General features: G+C 39.1%; 3 protein-coding genes across 4 annotated transcripts in view; 1 reads left to right on the forward strand and 2 right to left on the reverse strand.

The window, feature by feature from the left end:
- The window catches only part of mtgo (miles to go), a 70044-nt gene extending 67077 nt beyond the window's left edge, over positions 1-2967 (forward strand). For both annotated transcript variants that reach the window (XM_073080197.1, XM_073080198.1), the window contains one exon: positions 249-2967. In XM_073080197.1, the coding sequence (XP_072936298.1) occupies positions 249-536 (288 nt within the window). In that variant the 3' untranslated portion in view covers positions 537-2967. The remainder of the gene's footprint in view (positions 1-248) is intronic.
- The window catches only part of LOC140747680 (protein phosphatase 1L), a 238542-nt gene that overhangs the window by 80479 nt on the left and 131215 nt on the right, over positions 1-26848 (reverse strand). The window lies entirely within an intron of this gene.
- Positions 2277-26022, reverse strand: eys (eyes shut). The gene is made up of 21 exons (XM_073080199.1): positions 25848-26022; positions 15399-15547; positions 14775-15005; positions 14410-14523; positions 13979-14147; positions 12542-13523; positions 12154-12467; positions 11732-11921; positions 11221-11372; positions 10751-10887; positions 10154-10405; positions 9321-9494; positions 8297-8510; positions 7692-7849; positions 7124-7324; positions 6790-6975; positions 6345-6473; positions 5807-5995; positions 4804-4955; positions 4047-4314; positions 2277-3426 (listed from the first exon to the last, which is right to left on the reverse strand). Exons 1-21 carry the CDS (start codon positions 25976-25978, stop codon positions 3266-3268), a joined length of 4653 nt encoding a protein of 1550 aa, XP_072936300.1. The 5' UTR covers positions 25979-26022; the 3' UTR covers positions 2277-3265.

Raw genomic sequence — 26848 nt, forward strand, 5'->3', positions numbered from 1 at the left:
GTCATGCTGTTCAACTAGGACAAGGCTACAAGGTTCTGCTTTAAACTTTTTATGCCCACCCTGCCGATGGTCTTAATCGGCCTAGAACATAATCGATAGATAAATTAATACGAATAGATTGATAAATTAATACTGAATATAGTTTTGAATATGCATATGTTGCGAACATAGACTGTTCGAACGAGAATAAGTGCTGGTCTCCTTGCTGCATGGCGGATTCGTCTGAAGGATTCTGTTTCGCTCGGCAGGTGTACTCCGGCGGCGAGACGCAGTTCCAGCTGGAGGAGCTGGAGCACGGCGGCGAGTACCAGGTGCGCGTGTGCGCGGTGCGCGGCGGGCTGGCGGGCGCGTGGTCGGCGGCGGCGCGGCTGGCGCTGCCGCCCGCGCCGCCGGCGCCGCGCGCGCGCCGCCCGCGCTCGCCGCGCTCGCTGACGCCGCGCCACGCCGCGCTGCTGATGGCCACGGGCTTCCTGCTGGTGGCGGTGTTCGTGGCCGTGCTGGTGCAGCAGCTGGTGGAGCCGGCGGGCGGCCCGTGACGCGCGCTGGCGGCGACGGGCTCGCGCGCCCTCGCCCGCCTGTAGCCGCGCGCGCCTCGCCTCCGCCCCGCCGCGTCGCGGGAGGTACCTAAAGTATATTATTTATATGTATATATTGGGCGATCGAGTCGGGACTCGGTGCCGCCGGAACGTAACGTTAGCCGACGCGTAGTGATCGTCGTTGTATACTTACGATGTGTACCTTTATTTTAGTAAGTGAATGTTAACTGAGGTCTCCGTTCTCGTCGATTTCGTGGAATGTATGTCCTGCGAGGAGACGTAGCGCGCTTTTCGGCCTAGCACACGTTTTGTAATATTTGTCGCTGAAGAAAATGGCTCTCGAAATTTATGGCTTCATGTGTGCTTTATTTGTGAAGTTGCCATTTCGAGGATGTATTTTTTTAAACATTATAAATATGCTATGATCGTCTCTTTTATTGGTGTGTCTGTAAACTTTCGAAAATCTTCATATCTAGTCTATGCTGTTCACTTGTTTCGTTTAATTTATTAGCGAAACGTTTACACATTCACACAATAAGCTGTAATGTACTTTATTTATAGTGATACAAAGTGTACTTCCATTGAATATCATTAGTCTTCTTGGCTTCGTATGTTTTCCATACATTGAATATTTTTATAAAAAAATTAATTGGTCTGTTGCATGTTTTTTATCATATTTAAGTATAGCAAGTTAGCAACCAAGGTGCTCTATTAATTATTAAAAGTTCTTTTGTGAGGGACATGGCCCCTCGCTCTGCAACGAGTTTCCAGTGTGTGTGCTGTGATCACTTCCTTATGCGAATGAGACTGATTTTTAAAAATAAATGCTTTCTCTCTATGGTATTGTTTCTAAACGCTTTCATAGTAAATTTTGATGATGATCTGTAACTTTGCTACGTACTTTTATGAATGAATGGTATCAAAATGAGCACCGTGGCTCAATATTTCTGTATAGGTTAACTGTCTTTAGTTAACGTTAGTAAATAGCACAGGACCACGGCAATAGAAGTGGGGTTTTTAAAATTATAATTGTAATTTTATATACTCTTAACTAAACTTGTTTGATACCCATGTACCTATTATCATTTCATTAAATCAATTATGTTGTTTTTATTCATAGAATGTGACATTTTTTATTGATGACATTGTGTAATATAGAGTAAATTGTTTATAAATTTAGAGATTATAAATTTATTGAGATTGTTACCACCCGGTATATAAGGAATTGTCGTGTGCGGCGTATGCGAATTTTGTTCCAATCAAAATGTAGAACGAGGTCCCATATTGGTCTTTGTTATTTTATTACATGAATATTACATTAGAAAATGGTAAATATTAAATGATATCAATCTAAATATTTTAATTTTAAATAAAATACCGTATAGATAAGCGAAATATCTTTTAATTGTATTCGTTTATATAAATAAAAAAATATATAGGAAATAATACATAACTATGGGATTTACATGGATGTTCTTAGTGTCATTGTTCACGAATTATTAATGTTGTTTAAAGTTTTTGTGAATTAATGTCACACTTATACTAGTAACATATAATATTGTTATAATTACATAGGCCTTATTGCATTCGATGTTTGAGCTCGAGCCGTCATTGTAAGTTAGTATTTGTTTGTCATGGACAAGGACCGTGCACATGCATAGACTTATATACTTCGTAAATATGTAATATTTACTTCTGTGATCCGCTTATTCTGTTCTTTCTGTGTTTATAAATGTTATCCAAAACATTCCTAGGATTTTATTTTTCGTTTGCAAATATAGTTATGATTTTTAGTAATGTGTCTCTGGCTGAGGAGAATATAATCTGTACTGAATTAATTGCAAAGGCAGCATTTTGAGTGGTAAGCTAGGCTTACGTCGATATTGTTTAAATGTTCGTAAATTTTATAATGATGTGCAATTAACAATTTATTTATTCCTATTGCTTAATATGATATTTATTTTTTAGAAATTATATCGAGATTTTATAGTGTCGAGTATCAATAAAGGAATCGATGTTCCTAGATGAGTTTTACATATATTACAATACACCGCAAGATAAATGTGAACTACAGTCAAGCATTCCATCTTTATTCCACTTGTAAATAGGCCTAAATTCTACGACTTTAATGTACATGTTGCTTTAATATGGGAATGTAAATAAATCTGAATTTCATGAGCTTTGTGTAAGTAACGTGTTTAGGTACTGAACATGTATGCCAACCGAAATTATTACACAGTTTTGAAACTAAATGTTTATTCAATTCATGAAACAATATAATTAATGGGGATAACATCTCATATTGTATTTGTGTTTGAATTAGTAACGTATAACGAAATGTATATGTTTATAATATAATATTTGATGATGTTATGTATACAATTTATTAAACATGAATATATCAATAAAACTATATTTTGTGTACGATGAATTTTAATTTTATTTTTCTCCATTCAACATGTTATATTCCAAACCCAACTCCTTAAAAACTCTTATGATCATAATTTGTAGAAAAAATCTAAACCTAATAATAAACTTTACAAAAAATCTTAAAAGTGAGTAATTTAAACTATTGGTACATACATTATTTCTACGACTAGAATTTTTTTGTACTATGAGTATTCATTGTTATCAACTACTAATTACCTAAAACAACATGGTGTTCAAAGATGTTGCATATACAAATAGTTAATGAAACTGTAATATACATACCAAATACACAAAAAGTCTTATGTAGAAGGGAACCATTGGCACGACTTAATGTTTTCACTGTACACATTACTAAAGTCGGTTAGATAAGTATCTTCACTTGTGGATATTTGATCGATACAACCTTTAAAGTTCTGTGGGAACACCATTTTGACTCCACTACTTTCTATGCCTACTCCTCCTGCAATAAAACATTTTTTGTCATAGTCTACTTTTTGGTAGTAACTAAACTGTATTTAACTACTGTCTAGGGCCTGGGGCATGCGAAGTCTTTTCGGGTCCGTTCACACAGACCGGCTCGGAGAGCACCGGCCCGTATTTTTCTTTTCACACAGATCGGATGGTATACGCTTGGAATTGATGGGAGCGGAGGCGCCAACTATTTCACATAGACCAGCTGGTAAAGATCTGAAAGCGGATGCACTCGCAATCGCAGTCGATTGCCTACCCGAGGGAGAATGAGCACGCAGTCAGAGCGGGTCGGCTCCTCTTATTATTTCACACGAAGCGCGTTCAAGCATTCTTAGTGATAAAAGAAGTGCACATGCAAAAATAAACTATAATACAATCAGGTACTCAAAACTCTGTTTCCAACGTGATAAAAATCTGCTCTCCTCTCCGAGCCGGTCTGTGTGGACGGGCCCATATCCGCTCATAAAAATAAGTTTTGTAGTTTCTAAAATTACAGGTAAAATAAAAACTGCTTTTAGAAGTCTTTTCTGCTTTCTTTCATATTTCCTAGTTAAAAACTGGCATTATAAATCAATATATCAGTAATAAAAATAATGTTAAGAGTCTTACCTATATACATTCCGACATCTTCATGTTGTGGCAGATTGTTTAAACATGGTTGCTCATGATATATGAGCGATTGGTCGCATGTCAAAGTAATATTCTCGCCTTTAAGATTTAAAACGAGAGCGTGCCATTCTCCGTCAGCCATGAATCCTGCTTGTGGGAGGAGTTTCGAAGAGTTTCTTGTTTTTAAGGGTTTGTGATCGTCACAGGGAAGGGACCAGGCCACTCGCAGGTATCCGTCCTCGAGTCCGACGCCTACGAATCCAGTGTCCTGTGAAGGAATGATGAATGATATGTGATATGCCTATGTTAGGTATGTACGCACTAGTTTTTCGAAAATGAAATATAAGCTATATCATTTACTTAACGACATTTATTATTATGAATGGTTTTTTTTCTATAATTTTAATTGATTAGGTTTACAATTACTGCTATGACAATGGATGGAAACTTGGCAAGTCTTTTTTTTATAATATAAGAGTAGCAGACGAGCATGCAGTTCACGTGATGGTAAATGGCTACTGCCGCCCATGGATATCTGTAATCAACCCCAGATAGGATTAGATATTACTACCTGAGGTCGGCCGTAGATGCGCCGCTACCCCTGAGGACTAAGTTGGAACGCCTCGGAAAAGTCTGTCCCCCTTACAAACGGAACACAGCAGCACCTAAGTCTACTGTTATTAGGTAGAAATAGGTGTGGCGGTGGGGCCGCAACGAACAAAGGGTTCTACCACCTTCAAAGTCTTATTAGTCTCACCAGCGCGATCCAGGCGACGAGTCCGTCGGGCTCGGCGGTGGAGAGGCGCAGCGCGAGGCGGGCGCGCGCGGCGCTGCGCAGGCGCGGGCCGCGCGCGCGCGCCGCACGCACCAGCGCCGAGCCGTCGAACTGCGGCACCGTTATGTTTATATCTGGGGAATAACCGTACCCAAGAAATGTTTATTGACGATCATACAAAAATGTATATTACAAAAATTGTATTGTTTACCACAGTAATTTAGTATAAGTTTGTGTTAGCACAGCTAAAAATAGTATTATTTACCGCAGTAATTTAGTATAAGTTTGTGTTAGCAAAGCTAGGTTAGAATCCTTGGATTGTTTTACAAGCTCTAAGATGTCGAGTTCCTATAGGTACATACCTATAAACTAATGGGTAGTTCATTAAGTAATTAGATAAATTAATCAATATTAATGCTTTCTACCTTACCTAAAAAAATACGTATTAGATCGTGCTAGGTGTGTGTATATAAATAACAGAATTGAGAATAACAATCCAGTCAATCCGGTAGTGTCTAGCAGACAGCAACGGTGGTCACTACACCGGCTTTAAGATTCTTCTATACCAGGCGTGACGTCGCCGTGTGGCGCAGGGTTTACGGGCCTCGAGGAATCCCTCCTTACCCGGGCAACTTCCTCAGTGGGTACACTGTCCACCAATGTTGTTGGCTGCCGTAAGGCAGCGATGCAGCATTCAGTCCTCTATGTGACCTGTGCTAGGCTGCGTGTGCAGGTTTTCAGTCCTCCAGGTGGTCGGAGGACACCTGTCCCCCCAGTTCACGAGAGAGCGGGCGACCGTCGGGTTGTCAAGCGTGGAGGCGCGTAAAGCCTCTCAGATGGGCATGTGGCCCATTGTCAGCGCGTGCGTACATACGACACGCCAAAATGGCCTCAAATCTGTCCACGGTCGGAACCTTGAGTATTATTACACCAGTCCGCCTCGCACTAATGATTACTAGTGATGTACGATGTGGAAAGCACTAACGTTGTTCGCAGTGCGGGCCCGCGCGGCCGGCGGCGCACACGCAGCGCGCGGCGCGGCAGCGGCCCGCCGGCGGCACGCAGCGCGCCGTGCACGCGCCGCGCCGGCACCGCGCGCCGCCCGCCGCCGCCGCGCCCGCCGCGCCCTCCGCACCGCACGCCGCGCCCTCGCACGCGAACACGTTCTGACCTTCTGGAACAGCAAATTCGAATAATATATACAAAATATAAATACATAAACTGAAATAGACCTAGCGGCTCGGCCGGCCCATTCAACTCTAAAGTCCATTCGGAAGTTTTTATAAAAAACAATCCACACTTATTGATTTTAATTTTCAACAATTGATACGTAGCATACAATATAAATGCTTGCTTAGTATCTAAAAATTCAGGCTTCTAGTTTTACCTAGAACGAAGTTGAAGGGGGTCGAAAATAGCCTGAATTGCTTCGAAAAAAGAAAGCGGCCGTGCCGCTTTTTTTTTTTTATTCGACTTTCGAAGGCACTACTGTGTCTCCAGATAAAGCAATAAATTCGAATTACCTTCTATATTTTGTGGCTCTAACGCAAGTGGAACGTTATTTATATGAAAATTTCTGAGGCACCCAGCATATGACTCCAGAGGACCCGAAATGACGTCAAACGGCAGGCTTGCTAGATCTTTTGCACCTCCTGTAAATAAATCATACATTGTTAAATTAAAAGAAAAATAAGACAGAATGAGGATTATCTATGTTTCAAAAAATACTACAAATTATAAACACGAAACAACAATGTAATGGTCCTTCGAGCCGGATATAAAAACGGCAGCTGTAATATATCCCACATTTTGTAAAATCACTTTCCTAAGTAGTTCTAAAATCGCCTTATACAAGGTGTGCTCTGCTATATATTCAATGGGCGTCAGCCACTGCACCAGCGACACTACCACGCCGTGGGCACCAGCGCCGCCGGCCGCGCGGGCGCCGGCGCGGGCAGTGCCACCTACCCAGCGCGACGGCGGCGAGGCTGGCGGTGTGCGGGTACGCGTGCGCCAGCATGGGCTCGGTGCTGAGCGCGCCGTCCACCCACACGTACAGGCGCGCGCCGTAGCGGCCGGCGCGCACCGCGTGCCACTGCGCCAGCGACACCACCACGCCGCTGCGCACCAGCGACGTCAGCCCCGACAGTCTATCTGCAGATGTTGCGAATGATCATTATTATTTTTATCTCTACACTTCACAATTATTTACCGAAAATCTCTTCCAACATATTTTGCGTATATAATTCACTAAATACGACTATGATAATAAAGTCAAACTCATATTTAAAATAGTAGGCACCTGTCCAACGGTACTCCAATAAGCTTCCTTGAAGAGATAGAGCGGAATAAAAGTGCGGCGTTTCTATGAACATGATAAGCCCACGCTCCTTCGTCGGCTTGATCTCCGCCTCCAGCGACAAGCTCACACTTGAAATCGACCGGCGATGCAGTTTGATAAATGATCTTATTCCGCTAAACAGAATGTCGATTGGAAGCAAATCTGGAAACAATTTTTGTAATAATGTACAGTCGGAAAAATATATCATGCATGTTAGGCAGATGATCACCATATTGCCGCTAAATTAAAATGCAACATGGATATGAATAATAATTGCACCAACATGGGGTTTGACATCAAGATGTCAAATACGATATGGATAAGTATGAGTAATTATATTTCGTCAATATTAAACAACTTGAAAGCACAGAAGGATGATATTAAAATGATATAATTTTTTCCTACAATTTTTTTTCAAAATCGAAGTTTGATAGGCAAAATTTGATCAAGATTGATTATTACTAACGTGCGTTAGTTAGGCCTAGTCATAGTTTTTCGTAAGAAATTACTTAGTCATTAAAGAAGTCACCTTGATCACAATGCTCCCCAGTTTTCCCGTACGGACAGTCGCACTGGGCCCCGTCAGCCGTGATAACGCAGCGGCCGCGGCACTGGGACACTGATTGGTCGCAAGGGCTCTGCCTGCTGGCACAAGTAGCTCCAAACCACCCCTCGTTGCATATACATCTGTGAAAGTAAAAGATAAGGTGTTAAGCAATAGTTCTTGAATTACTTCGTCATTTTCCAAGGACTTGGTGTTTTACAATATCACTTCTTTCCAAGAAAAATGGCACGACTCAAAATTCATTTTTCTGTTAAAGATACAATTTAATCCTCAATATTTTTACTATATAATTCTCTCTATATAATTACTCAACATTTTTAATATATAATTGTATTTATCATTATTTTTATTCTCATTAAAATAAAATATTTCGAAACAAAAACATTGTTTTTGAACTGGCTCTCCTGGAAAATTGCCTTTTTTACTTGTGCCATTATTCTTGCAAAAAGCGATATGTTTCTTTTATTAAGTCTACTGCAGCAGGTCATATTGCCTTAATATTTTTAAAACAAGTTTTCGCACTTTGCTTCAAATCATAATGGTCATAAGTTTGGAAAGGTTGTCCATACCCATACGTGGCCGGGGAGTGTATGCAGACTCCGCGGGGAGCGTTGCAGGACTTGGCGGTGCACTGCGCCACGCCGCACTGGCCCACGCCGCGGCCGCCGAGCGCCTTGCCCGGCCCCACGGCCTGGCCGCCCACCTCCCAGATGCAGCCGCGCCAGCCGCTGTGCAGCGGCAGGTCGTGCGGCAGGCTCTGGAAGTCTTGGGACGAGTGACCACCTGCAGATAGATGTGATGTTTTTATGTAAGTAAAACTGTATATTTAGGTAGCAATACAATGCCTATTATACCTTAATTATTAGAAATAATATCAGTTATTCTTCATACATGAAACTGAGTCTGTTAAACAGTTGAAAGTGAAAAGAAAAATTAAAATTATTCTTCATTTTAATAGTTTTATTAAAATTAGTTAAGTTAGTACACAAACAAAACATACGAGTAATACATACGGTCGAATTAAGAAACCTCTTCCTTTTTTGAAGTCGGTTAAAATGTATTTGCAGATTTTTTACGTATTTTTGCGTATGGGCCATTAAGCAATAATATCTTTTATTATTGTACATTTAAGTACGTTCGTATTGGCAAATTTTGCGAAAATGTAATCTTAAAATAAAGCAAAATAAAAATGAAAGGTCACATTTTTTTCATTGAGAAACTATCAGAAACAATTAGGTATCTAGTTAGATGCTGAAAATAAATTTGAAATGTCTTAAGTGAAGGTCACGTAACCATTACTTTTGTTAAAGGCTCCTTTTAGAAGGTCAAAAAATCTGAAACTTAATTGTGTATTTGAATCGGCAAATAATGAATGTATGTAATTTTTTGTTACGACGCGACACGTTTCTATATTCAGAGCGGGCTAGCAGTTTGTCGCGGACTATAACTCTGTAATCAGTATAAGCGAATTTTTGTTTTTTTTGCCGCCCGCAACCCCGGATGCCTCCTTTTAGTCGCCTCTTACGACAGGCAGAGGATACCATAGCCCTATTCTGGTCCCGGTACTACAGGGACACAGAATAAGCGACCTACCAATATAAATGTACGGCAGCACGTTCATCTTGGTGTGGTGCGCGGGCGCGTTCCCGGAGACGTTGTGGCGGCCGTCCACGCTGAGCCCCGCGCTGCGGCCGCGCCGCCACGCGCGCACCGCGTGCCCGCCGCGCCGGTAGCTCAGCGGCCGCGACGTGAAGATGCGCCGCGGACCTGCACAACAATATCACCCTTTATAAATGACATTCATTAATCTGTAGCGACTTCCCGCTACTCGTCAAGAGATGGCACAGCTGAATCACGCTATCGAAGTTTTCTAAACTGAGACTGCCGGAGCACGGCCGCTCCCCTGGCATCACCTAGCCCAGCGGGAGATCTCCCTTTGCCAAAGATTCTTTCCTGTACTTTTTTATAATATTGGAGTAGCAGACGAGCATGCAGTCCACCTGATGGTAAGTGGCCACTGCCGCCCATGGACATCTGTAACCAACCCCAGATAGGATTAGACATTCCTACCTGAGGTCGGCCACATATGCGTCGCTAATCCTGAGGACTAAGCTGGAACGCCTCGGAAAAGTATGTCTCCCTTACTACACCCTTCAAACCAGAACACAGCAGCGCTAACATTGCTGCTATTAGGCAGAAATAGGCGGTGGTGCCGCCGGAGTCGAACCACAAAGGGTTCTACTACCTTTATGTACTAGACGTAGGTCCCTCCTACACTCCTATTAAAGACTTCTCCTGGGCAATATGAATTAATAGACTTTGAAATAAGAAATGTTAGAATTCGATTTACATACTATCATTGACTATTTACTGACGTAGAAATAGTTTTGTTTCAGTATTTATCAAGTTTTGTCTAATTTACTCACCACTGCCCATGTTCCAAGTGAGCATAATGTATCCCTTTACGAAGGTGAGTGCTAGGTGTGGGCTGCGGGAGTCATGTCTCCCATTTTGTCCTACGAAAGCCAGCAGTGCTATTTGATCCATGTCAGCAGTTTGGAACCGCAGCCGAAGGTCGAAACGGTCCGAGTTCAATGCCATTGGAGACAGTGGGTACATGACGTAGGAGGACACACCAGAACTGATGGGCGCGAGCGACGGCCGGGTAATTTCCACATCTGGAAATATTGAACAAAGATGTGAACTTCGGGTTTGAGAAAGGTTTCTATTATTTAAGTGTGAGTCGATAATATAGTAATTAGCACATACCTGTATTTGTATTTAGATATATGTCTGTGGTAATTAACCTACTCGTATTTTATATTTTGTTTAAATAGTTAGTGAATAATGTAGAAGTTTTGATAGGTGACAGAATAGTGGAACAAAATACAACTTCTTCTGGAGTCTTTAGGCTTGGATCTCACACACGTGAAAATAAAATTATTAATACAAAAATAAAATTTACGTTAATATATACATCATTCACGGAAATTTATTTATTTGAATAATGTCAAAACACGTACTGTATTCACAGAATATTCCATGTTTCCCGTAAGGACACAAACAGAGGAATCCACTTCCAGGGTGACGCACACAACTGCCCCCTGAATGGCAAGGATTGTGGTCGCACACTGACTGGTTGCAATGTTCTCCCATCCACCTGAAGAAAGAAACATGAGCTCAGCTCCACTTAGGATTCTCTGCGCTATGAGTGCAATAGACACAATGGTAACCAGTGCAATCAAGACAAAATTTTAATTGAAAATTACAATTAGATCTCTACCGGGCCAAGAGTAGAACCCGGAACACTCAACATATTTTGTGCGTTTCCAATACACTGCTCTAGAGTTTCAAGCATTAAACTATTATTTACTTATTTAGAAAAAATACAAGGTAAGTATATCATATCTAATTCCTGTACCGCGAATCAATAACTTTTAGTATTAATCCCGTATAATTTTTTAGGTTTGCAAATACATTATTTGTATTTTACCCATTAGCACAGGAGCAAACGTAGTTGTCGCCTCGATCGCTGCAGGAGCCGCCATTCAAGCAAGGGCCTGACAAACAAGCTAACGACGAACATTCTGACACGTCGTTAGCGTCGAAGGCTTCGCCGAATACTTCCCGCTTCTCACCATTTACCTAATCAAAATAAAATCAACAATGCCATTATTTTTACTATAATAATTATAATTTATTTTTGTGCACATTTTTATTACATTGTGCTATATAATCCTTCCGGACAGGATAAGTCATATCCATATTGCCATTATATTGTGTTGGGCAATATGGTTAACCGTATTAATATTGCACTAAATTTGTATTACTGTGCAATCAAATATCCTTGGGCATTCTGCTATAGTAAAATGCAGACCAATATCAATTGATCATAAAATATATACTCAGTTAATTAAATATAAAAATATAGACACCTTTTAATGGTAGAGTCTAAGTAACTCTAAATAATAAGCACGAACAAATGGATAATTCTCAATCCTTACCATTAAATCTCTTATACACCCAACAAAAGGCTTATTTTCAGAATGATTCGTATTTGGCGCGTTTCCAAAGTATAAAGTAGAATTATGATCCAGGGAGCTAATGTTTGCCACCTGACCACCACTCATGGCTACAGTATCGTTGAGGCGAAGCGTAGCGTTGCAATGTTGCTCTTTCAAATATAAATCTAGCCTGAAAAATATTATTTCAAACTTTCACGTTCGATTTCTATTCGTCTGAACTTGTAGGTGTTAAAATTATTTCAATCTAGGTGCATCCGTCTTCATGTGCATCAAATTAAATGTGGATTATGTGGAAATGTGGATTTACTATGCGGCTTGAAGGACAATATGTTTGTTATTAACAAGTTTAACAAGGTATTAACAAGTTAAACCATAGTGTCAAAAAGTACATTCATTATTACCTTGTTTCAATTTTCATGAGATATCCCTTATTGACAAACGTTTTCAGTTCACTCAGCAGCATCGTTTGATACCCACAGGAGAATTTAAACTTTAGCAGTCCCATATTCATGTACAGTTCCATATAAACACCTTTAGCGATATTTACGTACATCATTTGTCCATCAGTTATTAATGTCTTTGCGTTAAATTCTATATCAATGGACGTGGTATTTTTCAAATGGTGCCCTATGTACGAATTTCCACTGAATGCTGCGGATGTGATAGATATCTTCTCTTCACAAAATCGTCCTCCATAATTAAATAGGCAGTGACACTAAAATAAAGACATTCATTTAAATTTTCGAAGATTATTTCAGTAAAAGAATGATTTTAAGTTCTTCTACTTACCCTGGTGCCATGAAGACCTGTAATACATGTCCCATGATTATTGCAAACTGAACTAGTACATTCAGATGGTACTGTTGTGTACGTATACGTTGTGATATCAAGTCCTGGAGATGTGGAGTCTGTTATCGGGAATGAAGGGAGCGTCGGCAAACCAATAGAACTTTGGTCAGTAGGAGTATCCGTAAACATTATTTCTGTAGTCGTGTCAATCTTTTGTGTTGTTGTTTCCTTCGGTAATTCAACAGACGGTTCGGTGACTGTGTCAGTGGGGACATTCGTTTTCACTGTTGAAAGACCTTCATCTGTTTCTATTACTGTTGTTGTTGATAAGGTTTCTGTTGTTATTGGAATAACTTCTGTAGGCTTTTTGACTGTAGGATAAGTGATAACATAAGGTTTAGTAGTTGTTTCATGTAAGCTGGTTGTGGTGTCGTAATCTTTAGAAACAGGAAATTTATCGGTAGAAACGTTAGATTTTATGCAGACATCTGAACATTCCGTGGTCGTTTCTGTCTTAGAATTTTCGGTAGCTATACTTTGGTGTGGTTGTGTTGGTAAAGTGACTATCACAGCTGTGGTGGACTCGGTGATAGTTTCTCCACTCCCCGTACTGGATATAGTTAATTCTGTTGTTGACGTTATAGTTTCATTTGAAGAACTTATTTTCGTTGTTTCAGTTGATATGCTTATTTCAGTTGATCCTTGTTTAGTACTTTCGGTAGTACTCGATATTATCGTACTTTGTACTGTCGTTAACACATCAATATCTGTGGTAGTTGAAGTAGGACTCTCGGAAGTTAAATCTGTTAATGTTGTAGACGTGGATTGTGTGGCGTTGAAGAACGGCGTTGGACTAACATAGTCGCAGTCATAAGTGCTGTCATCAAGTATAAGGCATTCACATAGAGCCCCGGTAAGTGATGGAGGGCAAGAACATGTGAAATTGTCCACACCATCTATACATGTCCCTCCATTCATGCATCTAGAACAATACATGCAATTCATATTTACTTATCATAAAAACAAAACATTGCAACATCACAATCTACATTTTTCTTATGAAATGGAACTAGTAAACGATTATGAAACCCACCTGATGACAGTGGCCTTCATAAATAAAATTGGAATTATATCTGAGGTTGGTTATAGGCGTAACGACTGTTGAAGACGAAATTATTTCACAGACCACAGCTGAGTTTAAAACTACTGTAATGAGGCAAATAATGGCGGTAATGTCTCCGTAAACTAATCACCAAGAGATTCAGTACTAAAATCTGAACTTAAAATCATTACCCAATGCAAAATCTTGGTTTCACTCCCTATATTATAATTTTTTTGCAATACTACAAGCCAGATCACATCATCGAGTACATACATTTCTGTTAAGAATCCTTAAATATACGTTATTTGCTCTGTAGACATTATGTACTAATTTACCTTGGTCCAAGTAAGCATTCATCGTACTGCAACTCGCATCTCTCCCCATGGAAGTCGGGCACGCAGTAACACATCCGAATACCGTCTTCCACTACGCAAAGAGCGTCATTGCTGCATGAATTTACATCGCAAAATTCTATTTGCACTTCGCAGCTTTTGCCCGTATAACCTGTAATAAAGATTTTCTACAATGTGCACTCATAAGTCTATAGTATATTGTACATGCTAAGATATTTTGTGCTATGGATGTCTTGGACATACTTACATAAAAATGGATACACAAATCACCCAGAAATCTGAATACATAAATTAGACATTTTTCTTGCCAGGGATTGAACCTTGAACCTACTGTGTGTCACAACGGTATGACGACCTCTCCTCCACGCGGGTCAAGCTCCTTGTGTGTTCTTATTTAATTTACCACAACTTACCGTAAGTACACGCGCACATGTAGTCAGCATGGACGTCGATACAAATACCACCGTTTTCACAGGGGTTTGATTCACATTCGTCAATTTGGTCTTCGCATTTAGGACCAGTCCAACCTGAAAGTTTACACAAAACGACTAAGTAAAACTTCAAACGATAGCATTTCACTAGCGTACGAGTATAAAGGTGAATACTGTGCTCAGTATCTGTAATCTAAAGGGTGGTGTGTAGTGTTGAGTTGTCTATATAGGCATATATTCTTTATACTTCACACGCCACCACTACTGTTGTAAGACTTATGTATAATGGGGTTGGTGGTGATAACGCAGTGAAATTAAAGGGTACCTAGTACCTGATACCTTCGTACCTGGTAAACATTTGCAATAAAACTTGAAGCCGGGTCCTTCGATGCACTCTCCCCCGTTGTAGCACCTGATCTCCTCCGTAGAGTTGCAGACAGCGACATCGACCTCGCAGTGTTCCCCGGAAAAGCCGGGAGAGCAGTGGCAGATGTACTCGTTGGTCATGTCGATACACGTGCCGTTATTCAAACAGGGGTTTGACTCGCATTCGTTGTAATTCGTTTCACAATTATCGCCTGCGTAAAAAAATATGACTAGAAAACGCTAGGCCGTGGAAAGTTTAAATCGATTGCGTGCGTGCGTAAGACTCGCATGTTAATCATGACGCAGTTTTATACTCCAGTACCAATTTATTTTAATGTGATTCGTAGACGTATTTTAATGCATTTCATCTGATGTTAAGTGGTCACTGCGAAATTTTTAGAATATAAATAGTAGGTAAATTATCTCCAACATGATGCGAGTGTGATAGGAGCACAAGGCTCATATTATTATTATGTCTAGTGCTCCAACTAGTATGAGGAGAGAAAAAGAGGACTATTAATTTAGAAATGGCATTTCCTCCTTATATTAATCCTTCATGTAACTACAGTTATCTCATCGCCAGTGGCGGTATGTGGGATACTCACCAATAAAACCATCAGGGCAAGAGCAGTTGTATGTGGCCACACCGTCAATGCAAGTGCCGCCATTCTGACAAGGGTCCGACCAGCACTCGTCCCAGTTCGTCTGGCATTGAACCCCGGTGTACCCGTCGATACAGTAGCAGGAGTATGTGCTAAAAATATGTTCACTTATAAATTATTGATCGAAGAATATAACTAAATAGCATAACAAGAGAAAAGGTTGGTAAGGCGAAAACATAGAATTGCGTGGACGGGCGATTAATAAAACTTCGCTCGTAATTATTAATTAATAAGCATACCTATACTTCTTCAACTTTGTTAAAAAAATAATCTGCCTAATACGCACGTTCACGATAAGGAATATAGTGTAATCTTACACTTACACTTATTCTTTTATACATTAATGTTTTATTACGTACCTATTCGTACCTTTTTACCTAAAATGCCTAATTACCTAAAATGTATTTTGTAGGTATATTGAGTTATCAAGATTAGATTCCAACTTTAATACTCAACGGGTTTTATAGTTATGTTGCCCGAGCTTTAATCTACTAATGGACTAATGGTTGTTGGTCTAATAACGTATCAGGGCTGATTTTTGGAGTAATGCGGTCACGATGTGACCCAGCGGCCGAGTTTATCTGAGATTTGCTTTTAGTTTTATGAAACAAGAAAATACGTACTTAAACAAAAACAAATCATCTTTACTCATAGAATAGTAAAGATTACACACTCCTAACTAGAAAATGTACCCAGTTTTAAGAATTGAAATACTTGCGTAAAAAAGTTTTGCCACGTCTCCGTGCTAAAATATCCCTAAAATATTTGAAATAATTATTTGTTTATTATGTAAATTCGTGTAAATTAGGCAGTATTAGTTATTTATTCGTAAATTTTCTCTAAAAGTGTCAAGAATTCAAAAAAAGAACTTACGATTATAAGCCATTTGTGGCTTCATTCAATTTCAAGGCGGTGAAGTATCTTTACTAATCTATGTGTTTAATAAGTAATTTGATTACTAATCATGTATGTTATTTGTATGCTGCTTGATAAAAAAATACAGACCTAAAATAACTTTTAAGAATAAGTATTTATATACGTACTTATTGTTTCTTCAATGAATGACTTGAATACATTTTTTAATTAATTCCAACGCAGGGCCTCCACGTCCACATAAATCGTCCTTATCATTGGCTGTTTCCCGCCATAATCCCCTTTTGTTTTTTTTTTAACATCACGAATACAGCGTTACGGCCAATTAAATATACGGCCAGCATTATTATTCAAGTTAAAGGTTTTAAACTAATCTTGATTCTATTTATTTTTATAATGTTGAACTACAATAGACTATAATAATAAATGTGCAATTGTGCATACTTAAATTATATTTTTCTATCTACCTACATTGTACGGTTTCTTGCTGCATACACTATTAGCGATAAATAAAATACCGAATTATGGAGTAATTATTATATTGTCCAAAACCGATACTTAATTGTAATGAATGAGATGCGCTAAAACTACTTGATATAAATGAGAACGCGGCGCCCTTGTTGGCTAATTGATGCGAACTGATTTGAAAATATAATTATTTAATGAATGACGTGCGCGCGGCTTGGGAAATGCTGACTGCAGCAAATGCACGGTTGCACCGTACATGCTCCCAAGGGCGAAAGATGAAATGAAATGTAGGTATGAATATGTATGATAGTGTAACAAGATGATTCCATTTTGTCCTTATGCTAGAAATCTAAAGTCTCTAAGTGAATTTTGTTTTTCTTGGCATAGGGGTTGTACACTTATTCACTTTATGCACTTTAGGTATTTCACTATACACACTTTCACACCGCACTTGATTATCACATTCACGATCACATTTATTTACGCTCGAGGATTCTGCCGCTAAAGGCAGCTCGATGACAGTTGGTTGAGAACCCGCCTGTTCGGCCCTCGCCACCGCCGACTGCCGAAGTGTCCAGCGCCTGCTACGGATTCTACGTGCCAGGACGATCACGCCAATGACCAACGTAGCTCCCAAGATTACATAAATTAAAGTGTAGTGGTGTACGTCATGATAGGACACCCGCTGGGATAAGTTTTCATTTGATTTGAGACCGTGAATTTGTCTTTTGATTTCTTCTAATTGTTTTTCATTAGAAGAGAATGAGTTATTGAGCTGCAGAGGGGTAGGAATGCTTATATTAATCATATAATTGATAGGTTCTATGTCCTGCTTGTAAAAAATATTTTCAACGTGAATGCTACTGGAACCTTCATTATGCGCATAGATTGTAAAATTTTCAGTTTTAATTAAACATCCTTGATCAACTGTTATTATTCCTGCATTTGTTAACCGAGTAGCCGTTACATGATCTTCACATAACACACGGATGTAGCAACTCCCGCAGCAGAAGAATAGATAGGTATTTATCTTGCTAATTTCTATCCATTCATTAGTACAGGTAGCATAATTGATCTTGCATTTCCTTGTAATTGGGTCCATTTCACATAAATTTTCATAATTTTTAAGATGATAAATAGGGCCCTTTGAATAACATAGGCGACCATTTATTCCGTCGTGTAGACATGAGTTGATACCTTGTTCAGATAATGTTAAGTATTTCTCGTTTCTTAAATTAATAGCAACGTATTCTGCTATCGGTATAAGTCGAGCCATGCTAAAATTACCAATAATACGTGGTATTGATAAAATTTTCGTGATTTCAAACGGTTCTCGTGTTACCAAAGGAAGCCGTAATTCAAATAATAAATAATCTTCTGACATTCTTGCTTTTATTTTCAATAAATTGTATACGTTTCTAAAATCGTTATGTAAGTTATTAATAGGCAATGTTAAATCCTTTGTTAGATGACTTGATATGCTGGTGAGTGTGCTTTTAAGCTGCTCCGGAGAAATTAAATGAAAATTAAATTTACCGTGGTATATATCTGTTACGGTATCCAACAAAGTAGACTGCACACTTGCTAGCTGTCTTAACATGTTGTTCGCCGCTATAGCTCCCAAAGTAAAATCACTCATAATGATGTTTCTCTCGTGGTCAGTCTTTAAAGCATTCTGGATATGTTGAAACTGATTTGATAGGTAATTTAACATTTTATGTTGTTTATTAATGGATTGCTCATTTCTTTTTAAAACGTTGTATTCCACTTCTAATACGGAAGTTTGATTTCTTATAAGTGCCATCAAATGATCTTCATTGTCTTTAATTAATTGTATATCGTGTTTATACTGTTCTGCGAATCTTTCGTCGAGTACTCCGAACAGACTGTTCGCCAGATATCCGACACCGTTAAGAAGACCGCGGCGCTTACGTATGTCCGCACGCGTGCTAGAATGCTGACTTAGCAACAGCTGGTTATAGTAATTTAATTCCGAGAACTCTTGCTGTAATTGCGTTGATATTACGTCACAATGCGATATATTTTTAAGAAGATTGCATGTCGTACCTAAATATTTTATATATTTGTTGCATGCTTCTGTACCTTGCCAATATGGATTCATGTTATAATAGGTGACTATTTTCCATTCGTCCCTTATTAATCTCATATCGGTAATTTTGTCAAAGTACAGTCCTTGATTGTATTTAATATAATCCACATGATATGAACAATGGCATGTGCCCAAAATACTCATGAAAAAGAGCAATAACGTAGTTAGGGATATAAAATTGTAACCTGATATTTTAGATTGTCTTTTAATAGGTTTGTCATTTGAGACATCAGCCGGTTGCGTCGCTTGTTCGACTTTAGTTTTATTTACCGGGAGTATTGATAATTTTATAATCGGGCGTTTTATGAAGCCACTTTTAGTTTTTAACGTGACCACCCTGACATGGCCGTCAGCTCCCGGATGTAGCTCGACGACGCGTCCTACCGCCCACTTGCCAGGGGGTAAATTCGCATCATTGATCATCACTACATCATTAATTTGTATGTTGGGTTGCTGATGTTTCCACTTGCTTCGTGCAGACAGATGACTGAGATACTCTGAACGCCAACGCTTCCATACATCTTGAACAATTTTCTGAGTAAGATACCATCTCGTACGCATGTCAGCTTCGGTTTCTACAATATTCATGTCTTGGTTTAAATTTATAAAGCTCGATGGTGTCAGAAATTCCATGTCATCAGGATCTTCTGTTAGCGCGCATAACGGCCTGGAATTCAAAACAGCTTCTATTTGCGCCAACACCGTAGAAAATTCCTCAAAAGTTAATCGCTGCTCACCAACGACTCTTCGAAGATGATACTTCACACTTTTAACTGCCGCCTCCCATAGACCACCTGCCGAAGGCCATGACGGGGCATTAAAATGCCACTCTATTTCCATATTAATTAATTCAGTAATGAAATCTTGGTCAAATGTTTGTAATATGTTTTGAAACTCCTGTGCCAAAATATTACTAGCGCCCACAAAGTTTGTTCCATTATCGCAATACATATGCCGCGGAGATCCTTTTCTAGCCGCCATTCTGCGCAATGCTGCCAAAAATGCAGACGAGCAAAGGTCGGAGACCAGCTCCAAGTGAACTATTCTTGTGGCCATGCATATGAAAACTGCTATGTAGCCCTTAGTGGTCTTGATACCACGACCCTTGTTGGCCTTTATAAATACGTGCCCAGTAAAATCTACACCGGTATGGTAGAAAGGTTTGGCTGCGTTGCATCGCTGTGTAGGTAGATCTCCCATTAATTGCGTTATTCTGATTGGGTTATTTTTGCGACATGTCACGCAAGTGTATAACCGGCTCTTGACAGCTCGGTTGCCACCCAAGATCCAGTATTTTTGACGAATAATTGATAATGTCACTCTAGCCCCACCATGTAAGGAAAGGGTATGTGCGTGATCTATTACTAAGTTAGTAAGGGGACCACAATGCGGTAAAATGATAGGGTTCTTCATGTTTGAATTGATTTCCGCCTTATTTAATCTCCCTCCAACTCTAAGAAGTCCGCTTGTATCCAGAAAAGGGTTTAATTGCAATAATTTGCTTTTTGTACATATAGGTTTATTTAGTTGTAAGTTATTAATTTCGCTTGTAAATTCTGCTTGTTGTACATACTTTATTAGGGTATATTTTGCTATATTTATTTCCTTCAAGGTAAGGTAACTTGATTGACATGTTTCCTTTCGCTGCGTTAGTTTTATAAATCTTAAGATCCATCCAAAAACTCTTGTTAGTTTCTGATAAGAACTAAATCTTGTAAGAAGCTCTTCAATTATACTAGTTTTCTTGGTTAAAGAATTTACTTGTGGCGATTGTTTAACTTCTTCATTCGTCTTGTAAATTTCAGTTTGACTACGGCCCAGGCTGGTGTTACTGTCTGACAGCCATAAAGGCCCCTTCCACCATTGAGAGTGTTCTATCAGCTGACTTACACTCATGCCTCGACTCGCACAATCTGAGGGGTTTTCCGCCGACTTGACGTATTGCCATTGCTGCGGAGGCATAATTTTGATAATTTCTCTCACCCTGTTTGCAACGAAGGGCTTCCACCTTCCCGGATTCCCTTGAAGCCAAGCAAGGACGACTTTTGAATCCACCCAACCATATGTTCTGATATTATATTTACTGAGGCATTCATGTACTTTAGCCATGAGTTTAGCCAAAAGTAGTGCACCGCAGAGTTCCAACCGCGGTAATGTTATTGTTTTGTTTGCTGGAACGAGCCTGGCTTTTCCTGCCACCAACGAGACCTTGACGCCTCCCTCCACGCTGATTCTAGAGTAAATGACGCACGCATACGCCTTGGTAGAAGAGTCACAAAAGCCATGAAGCTCCAGCTCATCACCTTCCGCTGTCGTGTGCAACCACCGTGCTACCTGAATCTGATCTATACGTGACATGTCCTCTCTGAGTTGCATCCACTCTTTTAAGATGTCATCTGGTACTGTATCGTCCCACTGCATATTAGACACCCATACCTTTTGAAATAATAATTTTAGTCTGGTCGATACTGGGGACAACCAACCAAGTGGGTCATATAACTTGGATATGTCCGACAGCATAGATCGTTTGGTTGGAGTCTTCGTCACCGACTCAATCTGTGATTGGAACTCAAATGTATCTTGTTTAGAATTCCAACGTAAACCCAATGTTTTGGTCGATTCCGGTTGTCTGAATTCAAAATTGTTTTGCCTCTGATCATCCTCTTGCACATTCTTAATTAAAACTTGCGAATTAGATTTCCACTTCCGTAAATTAAATCCTCCAGATTTCAATAACTTGATTAAATCTTGCTGTAGCCGTGATGCTGATAAAATAGACTCCGCCCCGTGTAAAACGTCGTCCATATAAAATGATTGTTCCAAGACCTCTATAGCCTGACTATCTTGATAATGTGATCTTTCATCCTCTGCCAGCTGCTTTAACGTCATCATTGCCAAAAACGGCGCGGCCTTGGTGCCGTACGTGACCGTGCAGAGTTGATATTCTTGTAAAAAGGATTCGGAAGTGTCGCGCCATATTATTTTTTGAAACTTCTGATCTCGTTCATTTACCCAGATAAACCTAAACATTTTTTCGATATCCGCGGTGAAAGCGTAGCGGAATTGTCTCCATTTCAATAACAAAGATTGGAGATCCTGTTGAAGGTTAGGTCCTTTTAACATTAAATCATTTACACTGCACCCTGATGTTGTTTTAGTGGATGCATTAAAAACTACGCGAAGTGCAGTTGTAGTTGAGTCATTACGTAAAACACAATGGTGCGGCATGTAACAATTAGGTTTCTGGTTTCCGGACGATGGTTTCATATGTCCGCATGCTTTATATTCATTAATAAATAATTTGTACTGTTGTTCGATATAAGGGTTATTCCTGAATTTTCTCTCCAATTGATGAAACTGTGCAATAGCCGTATGTTTGGATGAACCTAAATGCTCCTCAAAATTTTCTTTAAACGGAATTCTGACCTCGTACGAGCCATCTTCCCGCCTTGTTGTAGTTGACTTGTAATATTTAACGCACTGACTATCTTCTTCTGACAAAGAGGGTGATTCCGATATATCTTCTATTTCCCAGAATTTCTTTATATCGTCAACATGATTTAGTACTACGTTACATTGCAGTGTCTTTACATTTCCACATAAAATCCACCCCAAACGTGTCTGTTGTGCTATTGGTAGGTTAGCTTCATCTGACCTGCTAATCCCGTCCAATATAATGTGTGAGTACACATCGGCTCCTAGTAGAATGTCCACAGGTCGGCTGATATTAAAGTCGGGATCTGACAGTTGTATGCCGTCCAAATGGGACCACGTTGGCTTGCTAAACGTGCAACTAGGTAAGTTCTTGACGAGTGTGTTCATAATAAATACTTCGGTATTGAATGAAAAATCGCTATATAACGAATAACATGTTATATTCGTCATACCTTTGCAGCTACTTTCCTTGGCTCCAACACCTGATATTAATCCCTTACAGCGTTTTCTTGGCAAACCTAGAACTTGTGTAGCATGCTCGGAGATAAGGGAAATTTGAGAGCCTTGATCAATAAGTGCTCGCATTCTATGAAAAGATCCATCTCTTGCTTGAATCTTAATTACAGCTGTAGCTAATAATATTTCACTTATATTGTTATTGCCTTGTTGCAATACCGAGTTTTGGTTTAATTCTTGAATGCTATTTGTACTAGCAGTAGTTATATTTACCGAATTTTTAAATGCTTCATGCACAAGCGTATTGTGTTTACCTTGACATTCGCGACATCTTCTTTCTGACATACATACCTTATCTTTATGATCGTAAAGGCAATTTTGGCATAAACGCAGTCTTGCTAATGTCTTGCGTTTCTCTTGCGGTGTCATATTTAAAAACTTATTGCAAAAGTAAAGTCCATGAATTTCTTTACACAATGGACACAATAATTTTGCTGTGTTAGCAGGTGAATGACCACCTTTATACGCAGGAAAGGATTGTTTTGCATTGTAATTTGATTTAAATTGTTTTAAGTTAGAGAAGTTATTTTGCGAGTTATTTGATGGTTTTAAAGTATCTTGTTTCTTCCGTGACGACTCTAAAGTAGTAAATTTGTTTTCTAAAAATTTCAAAAAATCTTGTAATTTTGGTAACTCTCTAGGATTTTTTAAAGACTCTAAGTAATTGTTGTGAGACTCCGAATCCAGTTTTTGTAGTAAAATGTGAACGATTAAAGGATCCCAACTAGTTGTATCGACACCAAGCTGTTTAATAGCGTTTAAACATTCTTGTGTAGTGTCGTGTATTTTCTTGATATGGTTTACTGATGTTTGTTGGGTAACTGGCAGGTTTAACAAAGTATTTACGTGCGTTGAGAATATCAATCTTAAATTGTTATACCGATTGTTCAATATTTCCCAAGCGATGGAGTAATTCTCGGTGCTAATAGGCAGATGTTGTATTAACCGTTCAGCTTCTCCTCTTAATTTACCTTTCAGAAATTGCATCTTCTGGGCATTTGAAATCGATATATTATTGTGGATCGCTTCTGTAAAAAGATCTTTAAATGATATCCAGCTCTGATAGCTACCACTGAAATGAGGAATGTCCATCCTTGGAGTCCAACTCTCCTGGTGCGTTACTGACCACATTTTAGAATTAATTGCTTTCTTCATTTCGTTGTAGGTACTCTCATGCTTCGTATAAGATTGTTCATAAGTTACATCCATTCCTTCTAACTCGCTGTCCAATTCCCAATGCAGGGAATCAATTACTGACCACCTTGATTGTAGACTACGTAAAGCGTCTTCTAGCTCCCATTTTTGAGACATGACACTCAAATTTATGGAAGATACAGTCCTAAGGAATGCTCGGAAGTTACTCAATTGTCTTTTAAGCATCTCATCTAATTTGCTATTAGAACCTCTAGAAACTTGCCTGGTAGATGACGACGATTGCTCATCCTCGTAGTCGTGGGAAGGCCCTGCTGATCCCGCCTCGCGCTGCCGACTTGTCTCTCCTTGTTGAGATGGTAATGGTTGCGATATAGATTTACCAGTAGGTTCCAGTGCAGTTCTTTTTAATAATAACTGATGTTGATCATGGATATATGATTTTGTTGATTTATAAACATTAAATGCTTGCTCAAACTCATTTTCGGTAAAATACGGATGGGTCCTGCTTCCCTCCGTTGAAAGCCGATCATGATTGTATTGATAATCTGCCCAGTAGGCTTCTAAGGCTTCCAATCTTCTTTTATAATAATCAAAAGACTTACGTCCCGCGGAATCCTTATTTATATTTGTGACTATTTTGGACATAGCCACGTGTAACTCACCCTGATTTTTGTAAATTTCTTCCATGTTTGCTGAGTAATAAAAATGCAACGGTCTTACTTGTTTAATCCCTGCTTACTGCAAACGTGTAGACTTTCTTCTCCTCACTGCAATCCCTGATAATCACTGCTAGAGTTCTTGATAACCACTAACAATGTTCTTGAAAGTCACTTGATTTAAACTGATAGTCACTAGTCCGGCACACGTGGTTACAACCACGCCACGCGGTATCACTTTTAAGCTCGAAGGACCATTTAATAATGTACGGTTTCTTGCTGCATACACTATTAGCGATAAATAAAATACCGAATTATGGAGTAATTATTATATTGTCCAAAACCGATACTTAATTGTAATGAATGAGATGCGCTAAAACTACTTGATATAAATGAGAACGCGGCGCCCTTGTTGGCTAATTGATGCGAACTGATTTGAAAATATAATTATTTAATGAATGACGTGCGCGCGGCTTGGGAAATGCTGACTGCAGCAAATGCACGGTTGCACCGTACATACATATTGATAGCTTAGTGGTGGAAACGCGGCATCTCAATCGCGGGGTCCGAGGTTTAAATCCTAAGCAAGCACCTCTGATTATTCAGATATATGCGTATTATAAATTGATTATTATCAATTGTTGTGACAGTGAAGGAAAACATTTCGAAGAAACCTGCATACCTAATAAATCTTAAAAAAAAAAACAATTTTCAAAGATATGTGAAGTCTACCAATAACAATGGCCTAATACTTCTGATTTTGAGAGGAGACCCGTCCTAGCAGTAGGACAGTGATGAGTTGATGATGATGATCTACATATTAGGTACATAAAATAAGTTTTTATTTTGTTTTATGTATTCATTCCTATAGTACGTTTAAAATCGTACGAGTAAATCATCAATTCACAACTTTACATAAATTACGAAAAAGGTGTCTCATATAAGCTACAAATCCTATATAGTAATTGTGTATAATAAGTTGTTAGGTACATCGTTATTAATTAAATAATTGCCGAAGTTAGAGTAGAACTTTAGATACATTTATTATTAATATGAATTATACAGACAGCGGCGGTTTAGATATAGGGTACCGTTTTTCTTTCAAAGGGTAAACTTTGAGTACGGAACACTAAAAATAAAGATACTTTTAAAAAATCAGTAAGTATAATATTTACTCACCTATTAATATCATCAATGCATATGCCATGCAAGCACGGGTTGGCCAAGCATGCGATGCCGGCCGTCACAGCAGGCACCATCAACAACAGCCACCAAGCTAATCGAAACCCGCTGCTTTCCTCGCAAGACATCTCTGCTTCGCTTCTGATAATTCACAACAGGTTGCTAAGCATTGTAAGACTAAAAAATACAAAAGTATTTGAAAATTTTATACTTTATTATAATTATTATTTTATCTTAAAAAGTAAGAACGTAGGTAGTAAGTTGGTAAGTTTACACTTACCAGTTCCTTGGAATGACCAAATTGTTAAAAAAGTTTTAACTAGAACATTTTTGAAATTAAGTATTTATCAATAGTTCAGCAATTATTATGTTTAAAACCGAAATTGTATCTAAATATCACTTAAGTATACGTTTTTTCGCCACAATAAGCTACTGAACAGGTTATATATCGACGATCCAATACGTATTACTAAGGTTGTTCGTGACTCGACACACAGTATTTGGTACGAAACAAACTTGTACCATTTGAAATGAAAAGTGGGTCTCGTGGTCGAGGTGTGGTTGATCCCTGCCACCGTCGCCATGGCAACCGGTAAACACACAATACACGATGCTTTAGAGCTCTCGATTATTGACAAAATTCCAACACTGGATCGCCCTCAATAAAGTACATGTGAGTTGTGCCCGGATAGGGGCAGGCCTATTGGGGCGATAGGCTAAAAAATTAACAAAAAGCTACATATTTGGAATGTGTCATAATTCGCTTAAAAAAGGATAAACGTGTCTCATTCTAGTGTAATATACAGAATACAATTAATTGATTTTATAGTTATTGAAAATACCAATATATTAATTTGGTACAACCTTGTGCAATCAAACCCTAGGCCTGACCCCCCCCCCCACCACCCTTCTAACAAGCTATTTTTTAAGTAAATAAGGTTTATTTCGAGTTGAAACAAAATATTCGAAAAAGAAGTCGCCCATAGGGCGCTCGCGTT

Source organism: Epargyreus clarus, unplaced genomic scaffold (genome assembly GCF_041222505.1).
Source record: "Epargyreus clarus isolate Ecla_fem2 unplaced genomic scaffold, WU_Ecla_fem_2.2 ptg000015l, whole genome shotgun sequence".
Classification (NCBI taxonomy): domain Eukaryota; kingdom Metazoa; phylum Arthropoda; class Insecta; order Lepidoptera; family Hesperiidae; genus Epargyreus; species Epargyreus clarus.

Coding starts and splice junctions, on each gene's coding strand:
- eys (XM_073080199.1), bottom strand. CDS start 25,978: ATGTCTTGCGAGGAAAGCAGCGGGTTTCGATTAGCTTGGTGGCTGTTG. Junction 15,548..25,847: donor TGCATTGATGATATTAATAG/GTGAGTAAATAT, acceptor ACATATTTTTAG/CACATACTCCTGCTACTGTA. Junction 13,524..13,978: donor GAATGCTTACTTGGACCAAG/GTAAATTAGTAC, acceptor GTATTGTTCTAG/ATGCATGAATGGAGGGACAT.